The sequence below is a fragment of the Pteropus medius genome, unplaced genomic scaffold (genome assembly GCF_902729225.1).
Source record: "Pteropus medius unplaced genomic scaffold, Ma_sr-lr_union100, whole genome shotgun sequence".
In the NCBI taxonomy this organism is placed as follows: Eukaryota; Metazoa; Chordata; class Mammalia; order Chiroptera; family Pteropodidae; genus Pteropus; species Pteropus medius.
In genome coordinates, this window is record NW_024349796.1 from 11,645,106 (window position 1) to 11,660,302 (window position 15,197).

General features: G+C 49.5%; 1 protein-coding gene across 1 annotated transcript in view; it reads right to left on the reverse strand.

Annotated features, from left to right (window-relative positions):
- Positions 1–15,197, reverse strand: part of USH2A (usherin) — a 576,091-nt gene that overhangs the window by 21,985 nt on the left and 538,909 nt on the right. The window contains 2 exon segments of the mRNA XM_039883360.1: positions 8,972–9,293; positions 11,973–13,489. Coding sequence (XP_039739294.1) covers positions 8,972–9,293; positions 11,973–13,489 — 1,839 coding nt within the window.

Here is a 15,197-nt window from a genome sequence, read left to right on the forward strand (position 1 = left end):
GAACATGTGGAAGTATCCTGAAATTCTATTATGTGAGCTAAATTAATAGCTCTGCCTTAACTGATATAACAGGGAAGCAGACGCTTTATGTACAATACGTTGCTAGAGTAAGCTCAGCTTGCAATCACCAGTTAAGATTACCGACCCCAGGAATGACAGTACAGTTAACTAGGTAAGATTATTTATCATCCATTAATTCAACAGATACTGACTGAGCCATTTCTCTGGGCCACTGTCCTATGAGCTGGGAACACAACGGTGAACAAGGCTGGGGTTAACATCCTGGTGGGGAGAGGCAGTCAGTAAATAAACATAACCCATATCATTACCTATTTGCTTTGTGTTTGTTTATTGAATGTGCTAGAAAGGAAAGAACTCGCAGGATATCAACTCTACGGGATGTAGCGCTACAGTAGAGAATGGTTAAGTTGTCCAGGAGGTGCTCTCAGGAGGTGACGATTCAGCTGCGATGCCAATGGCAGGAAGGAATTCGCCGCGTGAAGATCTGGAGTAAGGATGTGTCTTGGACAAAGGAAAGCGAGTACGAGGTGCTGGGTGTGGATTCTCAAGAAGTGAAGAGAATGAGGCCGGGGTGGACAAAAGTCAGACCTTGAACCAGAGAGGAGTGTGCCTTTCACGGGAGACCAAGGGAAGGGTCCCAGTAAGGGAGTGACTTTATCTGATTTACAGTTTACGGAGTTAGCTGGATATTAAATAACTTCTATGTATTTTATCTTAAAATTTAATTTTACACTTTTAAATTAACTCATTTAAAGTTCGCAGCAACCCTACTAAGGTAGGTCTTTTTTCATCCCATTTCTACAGGTCAGGAAACTGAGGCTTACAGAGTTTAAGTTACTGGCTGAGGATACAGGGCCAGTAAGGCGTGGAGCACAGACTACGATCCAGATCTGGGAACGATGACTGGACTTGGGGTCAGAAAATCTGGATCAGAATCTACTGTTTTTTGAGTATCTTGCTCGGTCACCCAGCCTCCCAATTATGCAGAAGGAATAACACTACCTACTCTCACAGGACTACTCTGAAATTTGCATGCAATAAAGTTTCTATAAATTTTTGAGGAATGGGGTGGTGAATAAATACATTTAGAAATATCTTATTAAGATTTTTGAAAGCCCCAGAGCTGTATACAAATGCAATTTAGAGCAGTCGTGGGTTGAATTTAAGAATATAATACAGTCTTTGGAACCTGAATCTCAAGGTTCAGATTCAATTTCTCCCACTCACCAACTGTGTCCTTGGGCATGTTAACTAATCTCTCAATCCCTTGGATTTCTAAGTGTTATTATTAGTAATAACCCTTATCTCAAATGGTTGTTATGAGTTAATGCATATAAAGCTTAGCCCATACCAAGCACTAAATAAATAATAATGGTTACTATTAAGTCATCTGTGTGAAAAGTTTGGAAGAGAAAGTGGGACTAAACAGCAATTCTGTCACACGATTCTAGGTTCCGTTTAGCTATTCTGGTTCAACAATAAAAAACTCTTTCCAGCATCCTGAGTTCAGCCCACATGTCTCTGTGTACCTTCCTCCAGGTACTCCCCAACTCTAGAACTTAGGGCTAGAAGAAATGAAAGCCTGGCTTTCCAGATATATTGTTTCTACATCAAAATTTGTCGACTGGGTGACATTCTCTTCTTTGCCTTGTTGTTAATTAAAAACTTTCAAAAGCATTTCAAAGTATATGCAAAGGAGCAATTCAATAGATTCTTCAAAGAAAATTTTCCTTCCATTTCAAATATGCCTATAGGCATCAAAGAGAGAACTGTAGTTTCCTAGATACTTACAGGCATCTTAGTAATGATCAGATCCATCAATAGATAAATAAACCAATTTACAAGAGAAAGCCACAACCGTTTTCTTAAAGATTCCAATTGAAGGCATCCGATTTACTTAAATATGTTAACAAATTTATTTCCACCTGTAGGTATGATCGCTTCATACAGACTAAGACATTTATTCAGAATGTAATGGAAATGTACTATTAGTCCAAGTACCTAAGTGCAATCCTCCTTAAGCCTTCAGATTTGCTTAGCGTTTTTATCAATCATCATAGAGTGGCAAGCCACCGCCTGCCAGGCGATCCTCTGGCCCAAGAAGGGTTGAGTCGGGGAAGGCACTGTCACAAAGCAGGTGAGGAGCAGCATCAGTCTGTGCAGTAGGATGTGCTGCGAATTCTCCTCTTGCCTCCGGATCCGTTCTCGGCCCTTCTCTGCCCTGTACCCCATGAGGCTGACTCTGCAGACCACCTCACTAAGGAAGGAGACGGTTCATTGTTCTGACTTCTCTGGGACTCCCGTTTGACGAGGCTGCGTTCCTTCTCTGTGGCCCCCTCCACTGGCTACAGCGGCTGCTGAGTTCCAGGGTCAGCTTCTTTGGGACGAGGGGGTAACAGATTCTGGCTCTAGTTAGTCTCTGGGTATTTAAATGTGCCTCGTGACATTCTTAGTCCTGCCCACACCCCCTAAATGGTCTTTACATTAAATTCTCTTCTAATGCCCCTTGGGGTAAGCCTTCTTCCCTGCTGAGATCCTGGTTGATACAGGAGGGAATATTTCCAATTCTTACGCAGGGACCAATAACAGTGGGTAGGCGAGAGGCATTTGATCTCGAAAGTGGAGAGACTCGAGAGAACATTTTTGTGAAGACGTAGAGAAACTGTGCCTCCGCGTGTCTCGATGGAATGATCTTAGCCTTCGGCGTCAAGGAACCACCTTGCTCCTCAGGCTTCTGAGGAATGAGAGTGGCCAGGAGCTCGGTGTGGAAGCTGCTGCCCCTGAAGGTGAGGAGGCCTCTGCTTCCCCCCGGGTCTGCCACATCACCGCTAAGGTCTCCCAAAGCTCTCCTCACAGCTCGCACTGCCATCCGTATACCTTCAGGGATGCTTCGTTCACAGGTGTGCGTCTCAGCTAAGCCTTGGCTCCCTAAGAAGTCGAGTCCATGATTTTTTCAACCTCCAGCCCCCATCCTAGTATCTGGGCACATGCTTTGAACTTGATGGGTTATTAAATATTCAATTTACAGGATAAAAGGAAATAAGTAAAACATGCCTCACCCTTGCTGGGACATCTTTACAGGACCTAAGTTTCGGGTGACGGGGGAACCTTTCTTTTTCTGGTCACCTTATTAACACGAGTGCTCGTGAGGGCAGGTTGGAACTATACACACCTTTACTTAGTCAGGGACGATCTGGCTGCATTTAACATCGCAGGTCCAGCAAACCAGCTTCTACCGGAGCCAGGAGGATCAATATCACCGCAAGTCAAACACAAGCCTGAGTTTCATAAGCATGAGGGCGAGAAACAACCCATCTTTAGCTGGGTAACTTGTCTCAAAGGCAACATAAAACCTGCCCGCAGCAGGAGCTTACGAATGGAGTCCTAAGGGACACCATGAGACAGAAACAGAAGAGGCGTGCACACATGTGCACTAGAGTGAGCTCACCCTCACGTGGGAAAAAGGATCTCCAGGTGGAAAGAGGGCGTGACGGTGACATAATGACACGGTCCCTGGCGCGGCGGCAGAATTCAGGTTTCTACTCGCGGGAGGGTCCTGACGGCCCTCAGTCTAAGCTGTAGCACCTGGGCCTTCAAGTTTTAGAACGAACGCACTGCTTGGTCCGACCATATCGATCCGTCATTTAACACCCTGAGCCGTGGGAGCTGGGAGTGGGTGCAGCTTAGTTCTCATGGGGGAACTAAGCAAATGCGAGCCCCCGCGCTGGTCAGAGATATGTTGGTGAGAGGAACCCCTAATTAAATGCAAGTCTAAAGCCAAAGAGAAAACATGCTCAGTAAGTTTCCTCTAAATGGGATACGGAAAATGCTTAAGACAGCGATGGGGTAAGGGCACGGCCACAGGAAAGCAATGTGAAGCAAGTGCCTGACCACGGAAATGGAGAATCAGACGATCATTGCTGGAATCTTAGTCACGGGCACGTGAGCCAGTTATTCTTGTCCTGGGAAGAGACACGGCAAGGACAAGGGAGGCCAAACTGCCTCGCTGAGGGGACGACACACCTGTAGAGCCAACCATGCTCCTGGTCAGAGATGTTTACATTCTAATGTTTTATGGACGACGTGCAGATGGAGACGTGAGAATCCTCTCAATCTGAGTCCTCCCTCTTGGAAGGGAGCACTTCCTTCTCTCGCTGAGTGGGGGGCGGAGGGCAGAGCGGGGAGGTGGACCCATTATGAGTAGCAGGCATCCTGCTGGACACACAAGATTTCTGTTCTCATAATATCCACTTGTAAATGGGAAAAGCCAGGCTCTGAGAAATTAAGTATCTTGCCCGAGCTTGGTGATTTTCTCTGTTTCTTCATCCACAAAACAGGATGGCTGTGAGCATCAGAAAAAGCACCGGGACCGTAAGCATTTCGAAGCAGAAGGGTTGGCGTGTGCAGTGTGCTGGGGGAGCCGTGGGTCCCGGCCAACATGTTCCCCACGAACCCGCAGGCCCGATGGTAAGAGGGGGCCTGGACCAGGCCTGTTCCATCACAGCCCTCCACGCCCTGGGCCGAAGGGTGCCACAGGGGCGTCAGTGAGAGTCCTGCTCTTGGGTGGCGTGTAAATATTAGGAGAGAGAGTCCTCTTTCCACTCGAGGTGGGAGGGTAATAATAATGTACAACGATAATAATAATAGCAGCTATCAATATATCGAGGAGTTTCTACCTGAGGTGCTGTCCTAAGCACGTTGGCATGTCAACTCGTTTAACCCCAAACAAGCCCGTGAGTTCGGGTGCTGCTCCTACGCACATTTTAAAAACAAGGAAACTGAGGTATGGAGAAGGGTTGAATCAGGCAGTGCCAGTGAGTGATTTTCTCTGATGTCCAGAGAGAGTCTGGTGTCGAATGAAGCCAGACAGAGACGCCCTGAGACGAAAGCAGAGAAAGAGTGAGTCCGACAGCATCAAGGCCTGCGGCCCCGGCGCCTCCGCGGGCCGGGCATTTGCACCGATTCCTTGGTTCCAAGGGATTTCCTCAGTCCCTTTCCCGGCGAGGTGAGCAGAAGTAGTTCTCTCGCATTTCAGTTAAAGCTGGCTTTCTATCCCTGGCAGTGACACAGACGGGACACCTTAGTCACAGATTCGCAGTGTGGGTTTTCTCGAGGCCCTAAATGGGACTCCTGTATGTACTAAACACATCAAATTAGGTTTATTATTGACCTGCATTTCTATTTTATATTTATAATTTATTAAACCCAATGCATTAGTGAATAAATCAACCCATCGGGTGTCGACTAGAAACACCATTCCTGATATCTCCACGTGTCTATTTCGATGCTGGACAACCACGTAGCTCCTTATGGCCTGAAGCTGGTCTCACACACTCACTTGCCTTGATACAACTTAAAGCTACACTATGAGAAGATCGAGTGGCAGAGGGTCAGAATTTTTTTCTGTCCGGTTGTACAAAGAATAGATTATAAGGGCCAAGCAAGAGAAGCTAAAGTTTAGTCAGCATTTTAAAAGTGTATGGTTGTAGTTTACCCCTACTCTGGACCGTGCGGTTTAGAATTGGAAGGAGCTTCTATTTACAGATGAGGAAAGGCTGAAAAGGGTTCGTTTGCCCTGATCCAGAAAGAGTGACAGAGGGACTAAAGGCTGCTGTCCTTCCTCCTCCCTTGTAGCCCGGCACCCCCACTTTGGTAGCTTTTGTGGGGATTGGTGCAGAGGCCCCTGCAGTCTCCAGAGAGCTGCTTTTGGCGGGAACAGTGAGAATGCCCTTGTCCCCCTCACGACCCGTCTTCCATGTCCTGCAAACGTTTTCAGACAGAACTGTTGGGGGCGGTGCTGGGCTGCTGGAAAGCAGCGGCTGCACCCTCAGTGGGCTTCCACAGGACGGCAGTTGAGAGCCCCTGTCCAGCAGGTCACGGGGTTTCCTCCAAGGCGGACCTGCCCCTTCCCAGTCTCCCAGTCACCTAGTCACGAGGCACCGGAAGCTTTGGGACCCTGAGTGCGCGCGCGCGCTTATCGAAAAGAATCTGTCCGAGTAGGGAAGTTTCAGAAAAACGAATTAAGTCACTGACAGCATGATTCAGTGAAAGGGGAATCGTGGTGGGTCCCCTGCAAATCCGCGGTGAGTCACTGCCTTGCGGAGAGTGTGCGTGTGAACGCACAGTTGCCGAGCAGCTCATCAGCCTCGGCTCACTCCCCGATGGCAAAACCTGCCTCTTCTTAGCAAGAGGGTTTCTCACCAGGCCCCGCTCTGAAGCCGGTGGGCAGACTTTTGTCTTCACCTGCTTGCTGAACAATTAAAAATCTCTCCGCACAGAGTTTGGCGGTTTTGTGTACTAGCACAGCTGAATTTGGAAAGGGGTGAAGACAGAAATGGGTGTCGTCTGTGAAAAAAACCATACTGGATTGGCGACTATTCTGTAATAGGGCCACGTGGCAGGGTGGTGGGGAGCAAGGGCTGGCATCCCACCCAGCTGATTGACGGGGCCACACCTCTGGACAGATGCAAGGTCTTTGTTTTTATTCTTACAAAGGTATGGATTCCTCAAAGACACAACCATTTGCAAAAGGGTCAAATCGTGTTTTCTGAAAGATGGGTTTGTGAGCGATGCAAGTTCATCTCAAAAACAAAACGGCCTTGTGTTAAAGGAAAATCAATTTGTTTAGTGCATCGCTTCCTGAATGACTTCTGTGCGATTACTCAGGGTCCATCCCGACCCAGCACTTACACAGGCTAAATACAGCCGATATTTTAGTTCGTTAATCTATATTTTTCATGATTTTTCTATAAGAACTGGATTTGGGGGCCGACAGCCTAGGTTTTCTTTTTATCTGTTCTCTACCATTCTTTGGTTGCAACAGGGATTAGCTAGTAAATGCAAATTTGAGAGAGTTTGTTATGCAAACCAAATTAACTACTTTCCCTGGTTGGAATGAGTGTGGAGCAGCAGGGCAGAGTAAGGTTGCAGAAGAGACAGTACAGCCTGAGGTCCTTAACTCTGTTTCCCTCTGAGCCCTGGGTCCCTTGGTGCCTGGTGGCTCTTAACTCTTCCTGGTGAGAAAACTGACTAGAGCTAAGACACATCCTTAGACTTTCCATTCCTTAGAAAACTGACATGTCTACAGATCACGTGGCCAATTATTTAGCCCAATGACACAACAGGATGCCGAAGAAGCAATCATCGCTAGCTTGCTTTGCGTATCTAAGAGACATTTAGTTTCCTCTGATTGGAGGCCAAAGATTTCATGCTGACTCTAATGAAGGTGCATTTTCATGCATAAGGGAGAATAGATAATTGAGAAAGGAGGGGTCTTTGATGACTTGACATGTTTCAGTAAAGATAATAAGAAAAGAACAGAAGGGTGGCCACACAGGTTCCGGCTGTTCCTAACAGTATTCTGTTTCCAACTGCGGCATCAATAAGTGTCTTGTTTCTTCGTGATATAAACTACAACGCTGATCCTAAACCCTTGAGACCTGATGTGTTTTTAAATAAATAATTTCTTTTTCCAGATTTTGGAGAGGTCATAAAATACAACTGTCTATTTCCCCAGAATTGTCCTGTAGTAAGACACAGTATTTCTGCAGCAAATCATATAAACATTTACATTAAATGGGATAAACAAATGCTGTAAATAGTCTCACGTTTGTCTAGATTGGGTTTTGGTGCCACATAAGTTTGGCCAAACCTAGAAAAATACTTTTATTTTTAAGAGACTTTTAGATTTGGAATTGCAAACAGGGGATTATGGATTTCTATCTGTGTACTTCTCCAAACCATTCAAGAATCTGTATTTTCAACTCTAACTTCATTGCGTAGTCTGTCCCGTTCATTATGGTCCCAAATATACTGTTCTCATACTTAAGATGTTACCTCTAATCACTGTCCTCATTGATGTGCTCACCGGATTCCTGGTGACTTAGAGATTTTGCTATTTCTGGTTTTGGTCAGCTTTTCGAGGTTGTTTCCTCTTTTAGAAAATTGCACTTGGCATTGTGCCTGGCACTTCGTGCTTGCATCGGTCAGCGAGCTTCCTCTGACCGCAGGCAAGAGGAACCGATTCTGACGTGAGCAGAGAGGAGTTTCTCGGGAGTATGGGAAATTAAAAAGCCAGGTGCACAGCCGGACTTGGAAACAGCAGGGACAAGGAAAGCTTTCGGGCAGAGATTCGGAACATTGTATCCGGACTTCTCGCTCCCGCCTTTTAAAATTCTGAGTCACTCTGCTGAGCGGCAAGCCTCAGGCGAATGTGAGGAGGAGGGGCTGGGGCTGGGGGCCCACGTGCCCGCCACCTGGCTCTGAGACAGTCTAATGCACTGACCGCACCCCCACCCAGCCTGAGCAAGGGCCATCCCCCAAGTGCACGCGGAGGGCAAAGCAAAACAAACCTGAGCAGGTTTCTAGAGATTTCGGCACACTTCCTACCTACGTACATACGCACGGCTTCTCGGCTTCTCAGGGATATGCAAAGTTCTATTTTTTTCGGCTGTCCTTATCCTTATTCTAAACTTTCTTCCTCCCCGTGCACGGGTTAGCTGTTTCTCTCATCTCTTTTCAGCATCGCACATCTTTCTTGAGCACGGGGGCTAGAGATTCTGGCCATTCGTTTATTTCATCTCAGTACAATTACTGAGTTACTGTCAACGTGATCTTTTAACAAGGAGAATTTCCCACCGAGGTAACACTGAGAGAGGTAAGCTTAGCCGTAGAAACCACTCCATCCATAAGATGTGCAGATACTTCGCCCGAAATCTACACAGAAATAACAAGCATACATCACACATGGATCCAGAACCGAGGAAATGAATACGGCAAAGGAATACGGTCTCTCCTCCCCCGCTGACTGCGTAAAATTATTACAGGATATCATTAACTTGCTTGAGCCCCACATTTAAGTGGCTTTTCAAACTGCGAGCGATTCGTACGGGCAGGCGCCGAGGTGCGCCAACGACCTGAGCGCAAGCGGCTGACCGTGCGCACTTCCTACCTGGTACTCGTACTCCGTGAAAGGCGAGAGCTCAGAATCCAGAAAGGAGCTGGAGCTTCCGTTGTAGGTCAGCACTGGCCGTGATGTCCCCGGCTGCGTGGCTGTTTGTCTTCTGTACAACTCGTAGCGTGAGACTTTGCCGTTGGGCTGACGCGGTCCCGTCCACAGCACCGAAACCGCCGGCCGGAGCCCTCCCGGCGCCGACCGAACCTCCAGATGCGGGGGCGGCTGCATCAGAGGCGCCGTCTCTGCGGTGTGTGCAGCAGCCCAGTCGCTCGACGCACACCCCAGCTCCGTGCAGGCCTCAATCCGTACCTCATACCTTCGGGACGCAAGGCAGAAATGGCCTGTTACTGGCAATGCAGATTTTCACTGCGAGAATCTTTCAAAGACCAACGATTTTTAGGGAGAAAAAAAAAAGACAAGTAGATTGACATTCACCCGATCTGTCGCTAACTCTCTTAAGGAACAACAAAGGCATGTTTCCACAGAAACTTTAGAACACGTTCAGTCCTCCTGGCTTTCCAAAGTAAGGCAAAGGTGTTCATCTGTGTGGAGAGGGCGGGCACAGCGCTTCCCTAACCAGGAGCGTAAGGAACAAACAGACTTTCAAGATCCTCCCCCGGCTCGCAAAGGCTGGGACGCTGCAGAATTACTTAACGCGGTGACCCAGAAGGCGGATCCTGGCATGTGAGCCAGTTTCCAGGCCTGTGCTCCTCCTGCCTCGGGCGCTGGACTGACGATGCCCCCCTCACATCTGGTCACGAAGGAACGAGCTGGAGGGAAGGTCTCCGCGGTAATAAATCCCCTCACCTGATACCTGCCATCCTGAGATGGGCTCTCTCACACCACACCAAGACCTTTTGGGGCCAAAGTGACCCAGCCACACACTAGATTATCAATCACGGTGGCACCTTATCACCACCCAGTTAAACTCAGCCAATCAATTACGTTTTGCCTCGTAGCTGGTCCCTTGCCGCGTGGAAAGTTCTGTTTCCATAGCAGGGACTTTTCCCTTTCAACAAAAGGGGCTTCCGTCAGTATGAAGTGCCCATGGCCTTTTGCCTGTTTCCACCCTTCAGTGATATTATGGCACACCTAATTTTCCCTCAAGCATCAGCCATCTTTCGTTCTCCCTTTATTTTGGGGGGTCCGGCCTTTTCCTCTCCTGTTTTCTGCCCTCTCTCTTTGCTCCTACAATCACACAATCACTGCTTCCTGTTCTCTTCCTTGCTCTGTTTCAGTGCCTCCTCAGTCACTCTCTGCTCTCCCTCCGTGTCATGTTCCATTCCTCCTTCACCCCCTCCGCTCTCGTGCCCTTCCCCACCGTGCTGGAGACAGCAGTTCAGTGGGGACCAAATCCACCACTGTGTACAGCGGATCTGACTTCTAGTCAATTCTGTGAAGTCGGTTTCAATTTCCCATGAATGGATTATTGGTTTTCTGAGTTACCTACAGTAGCTTTAAAATTCTGAGTCAGATCATTCCTGCCACTTAAGGGATCCCCAGGCTCCTTTCCACTGACCAGTGCAGGGTGGGGGTGCCCCCAAGAGGACACACTAATATGCAAGTATTCAGTAAACATTAATCTGCTGGAAAAACCCCAAACTACATGAACCCCAGCTTCACAAAGAAGCAATATTCTGATTTAAGTCATTAATATAATTTATCTTCGATTACTATGGACGACAGAGAGATCCCTCATTATCTTGAATACCATTGCTAGGTTACTAGATAAATCAAACTTTTCTTTTAACCTTGGGAAGTATGGCCCCCCCTCACATCTGGAAACCATTTTCTTCTCTAGAAATCTTTATGAATGAGAGTTTCAAAGAGGAGCAAGTTGATATGATTTTTGAAACTTGCAGCTACCAGTCACGGAAAGAGGAAGCTGGTGTGCAATGTAAATCTGCAGATAACGTGGGCCTTTTCAGACTAGGATGAAAACCAGCTAACACAGCATGTGGGTAGCTATGGAACATGCCTGCAGAAGCTTTAATTACCGATTAATACTTAATGCGACCCTAAATAACTGTCACGAGTGGATGCACAAGACCATGAATGCTTCCTTTAAACAGCACCGTGTGACAGAGGTAATTAGAGAACGGACCTAATCCACCCATCATGGCAGTAAGAGCTGAGTTCTGCCCATGGTGGTTGGAAATCAACCCTTCCGGCCTTTAAATTTTTAAAATGGTTCTGCTCATTTTGCTAAATTTTAAGCAGAAAATGTCTTTTATTATTCTTCTCTCTGGGGATGTAAGTTACTTAACATGCGGTGGGGCAAAATGCCCAGCAATTCGTGAAGCTGTGGGAGGAGCGCACACCTGGGCACATCCCAGAGCCCAGAAGGGGCCGCTGGGAACGCGCTGGCGGGTCTGCTGGTGGGCAAGGCGGTGCTGTCCCACGCAACTGTGATGTCATGAAGGAACCGGCAGGGGCAGGTCCTGCCCAGCAAGGTGCCCCTTCCCAGCCCTAAGGGGGTGAGGAAATAGTCAGAGGAACCTCATTATCTCTGGAAGAAGCACCAGATTCAGTAAGAAGGACTTTCCCAGAACTAAATGCTGGTCAGTCCAACTCAGGCCCATAAGAACGCTCACTTGGCTGGCACCATTTTCATACTGAAAAAATAACACTTTTTTTTTTTTTTTCCACAGCCTGCGTCAGATGACTGACTCTACTGGGACTCTCTAGACTGTCTCGGTCTAGTCTTCAGGAGGGACTAGACTTAGGAACTGACCCATCTCTGCGCAACTTGTTCCAGACACTGTGAACTGCAAACAGGTCTGAAAAACTGATGCCCAAAATGTCAGCTGCACAAATTTTGTTCTCTGTAAGTTATGCAAGCAGGTTTTGGCCAGACGAGGATGTGGTTCACACACTGTGGATTCGGGCAGGGGACATTACATGTGTTGCTTTTAGAGCCTTCATCTCAACTAAGGGCTCACATCATAGAAAGGACAGTCGCTCACTCTTGGCCCACTCAGAGTCGGGGACCTACCTGTGAAACGCCTGCAGCTGCCTTACTACGAAGGCCCGTGTACCAAAGGAATCATGAGTTGCATTTATGCATACGGTTTTTGTTTCTCTTTCAAACAGCTCACGGATGAAGAGGGTGTAGTTGACGATGTGACCATTTGCCCTCACAGGAGAGTCCCAGCTCACTGATATCGCTTCGGGGCCCTTGGGCTGCAATTTCGGGGGCTTCATCCCTGAAGGTGCCGAAGGGCTGGTTCGATCGGTGACGAGTGGACTCAAAATACCGCCCTGGCTGTTGTTGGCGGTCACTGTGTAGCCATACTCCACACCCGGGGCGAGCATAAAATCATGATAGCGGGTTTCCAGGCCAGTATACACGAGGCTCCCGTTCCGCCTAAGTTCGTAACTTCTGATCTGGCCGTTTGGGTGTCTCGGAGGTTTCCAGGTGATTTCTATCGATGCCGAGCCTGTGACTTGCAGTTTTGGGGGGTCCATGTCCTGCGGTGGGGCTTCCATCGTCCAGGCAGACCTTGACACACTAGTCGTGCAACCTGCGTCTGTGCAGGCGACTAACGAGAAATTATACTGGGTGTAGGGCCGCAGGCCAGGAACCAGCAGGGACAGGCTCTGCCCAGCGAGGTACTCCTGACCGTCACACCTAAGTGAATACTTAGTGATCCTCCCATTCCGAGTCGACGGTGGTGCCCAAGATACGTTGATCTGAGTGGCACTGACGGCCCGAAGGTCCGGAGGGCCGACCCCCGCGGGGGCGGCCTCGGGAGTGGTGACGCTGGCGGCTCGGCTGGTGGAGCAGCCCCCGGCCGTGCAGGCCGTGACCGCGTAGCTGTAGGTGCAGAAAGGAAGGAGCTCCTCGTCCGTGTAGTTCCGAGCCGCAGCATCGAAGCTGAGAGGCGAGGGCGCCCCGTCCCGGTGAAGCCTGTAGGCCTGGACGAGCCCGTTGGGCTGCGCCGGCGGGGTCCAGGAAATCAGCAGCGCCGGGGGGTTCGCACGCACGCAGGTGACCTCGGGAGGGGAGAGACCCGCCGGCGGCGCTGGCAGCGTCCTCACCGCGGTCCACGGGCTGCCGGTGTGGCCGGCCGAGTTCCACGTGCGGATTCTGTAGCGACACAGCGTCCAGGGCCGCAAACCGGTGTCATTACACGCGAACGCATCCCGCTCAGCCTCGGACTCCGTGCAAACGACCTTCTCGCCGGCCGGGCTTGTCGGACTGCGGCGGGCTTCCCCCTCGAAGCACCTGCGAAGCACCTCGTAGCGGGTTATCCCGCCGTTCGGGTGGACGGGCGCGGCCCAGCTCAGCTGGACGCTGGTGGGCCGCACGGAGCGCGCGGTCGGGGCCGGCTGCGCGCGGGGCGGCGCTTCTGCGGTCCACGCGGCCTGCGGCGCGGTGCGGGCGCAGCCGGCCGCGGTGCAGGCCTCCAGGCTCAGCGTGTACCGCGTGGCGGGCTCCAGGCGTCGCAGGAGGCAGCGGCGGGCCAGGCCGGCGTACTCCAGCACCCCGTCGCTGAAGACGTTGTAGGTCTGCAGGGAGAGGAGCAAAGGATGGTCACGCGCAGCCCCTGATTCCGGGCACGGCGCTCCTGCCCGTCATCTCCGTAACCCCAGCCCAGAAAAAGCATCTGACATTAACTCGGGAATGTGATCTTTTCCAGTTAATGGGAAGCCCAGAGGAAGAGGAACCACGCTTTTCTTTGCTTTTTTTTTTGTTTTTTTTTTAAGGATATCATGTTGGCATCTATCTAAAAGCTAAGGCTGTCGAACGTGATTCTTTGACTTAAGGAGTGCTCATGCAGTTTCTTCCTACTTTTATGTTTTTAAACGTAGGGAACAGCATTCAAATCCCGTTTTATAGATGCTAAGCGCTTCCGATCTCACGCTGAGTAGGGTAACTGGGGCCAGACTGCATCGTCTACCTCCCACCGCATTTCCCGGGAGACGGAATCGCAGTGCTTAATCATTTGTACCAGGCGCCAGGGCTGCCACGTGTCTGTGTGTGGGCACATGTGCAGATGCGCAAAATACAGGCACAGACTGTGCTGACTAGAAAATGGGGAGAACCACCCTGTTTCCCCCCCGCAGGCCGTGGAAGAAATGCTTACTCCACTGGAACAAGGTATTCTTCGTTCTGGGGAAAACCATTCGAATGTTCATCGTACAAGTGTAGAGCTTTTGTTCTTTGGGGAAAATGTGATGGAGCTTAACTTGAACGTTGATGGCTCTGAACAGCGGTTTCCTGCTCTTTTCCTGCTTCAGGGCACCCGAGATGAGACATTCCTGCAGGTGCAGTGACTCTCTATGACAGTGTCTCTCACGAGGGGACAGGACACATATCAGGACCCTCTGGGATGGAGATCCAGTTAGAAACATTCCCGCAGCTGGTTCCTGGGGAAGCTGACCTCAGACTGGAACGTCAGTATACTTCAAGGTTACTTAAGATTACATAGCTTAGAGTTCTGGAAATCTATTTACGTTGGACTATTGTATTTTGGTGTGATTTTCTTACCATAAATGTTTAGTAAGCGATTACCAATTTGTCATTCCTACTCTATCCACCCACCATGTCTGCTCGCTCATCTCCCAAAGTGATTATTTCATATCTTCTCCTTTCTCCACTAAGCAAAACCACGCTCCTCCCTCCCTCACAAGTAGTGTTGACGTAACACACCGGACTGAGAAAACAGAAGCTGCCAGGAAGGAATGCTCGTGTGCCATCATCGCCCCCAGGTCCGCGTGACTCTAAACTTACACGATGTGCCTGCCTTCCTCTGGCTATGGATGAAGTACCTCTGCCCCAGCTGGAGGCCCCCTAAGCGCTGGAGCCCCTCTCCTCCTTCCACAGACTTTACTCCTGCAATTCTTCTCATCGTCTCCCGCATCACCGATTTGTCTCCCTCTCCTGGGTCATTTCCATTAGTGTTGAAACGCACTCAGCCATCAACGATTCTCAGTAAGACCTCCTGACACCACAGCCCCCGACCGCTGCCCGCTTCTCTGCTTTCTCGTTTATACGTCTTCACAGTGTTGCTGTCCACGCTCCCTCACTTGCCATTCTGTCCTCAACCGTCCCAACCACGTGTCCCATTCTGCCACCTGATCTTCTTGTCAGGTCACGATGACCTCATTTCCCAATCCAAGGTCACGTCTCTGCCCTAACTGTACCTGATTCCTCAGCAGCCTTTGGCGTACTGTCGCCTCACTTTTGAGACACCCCACTCGGCTCCTTTTCCTT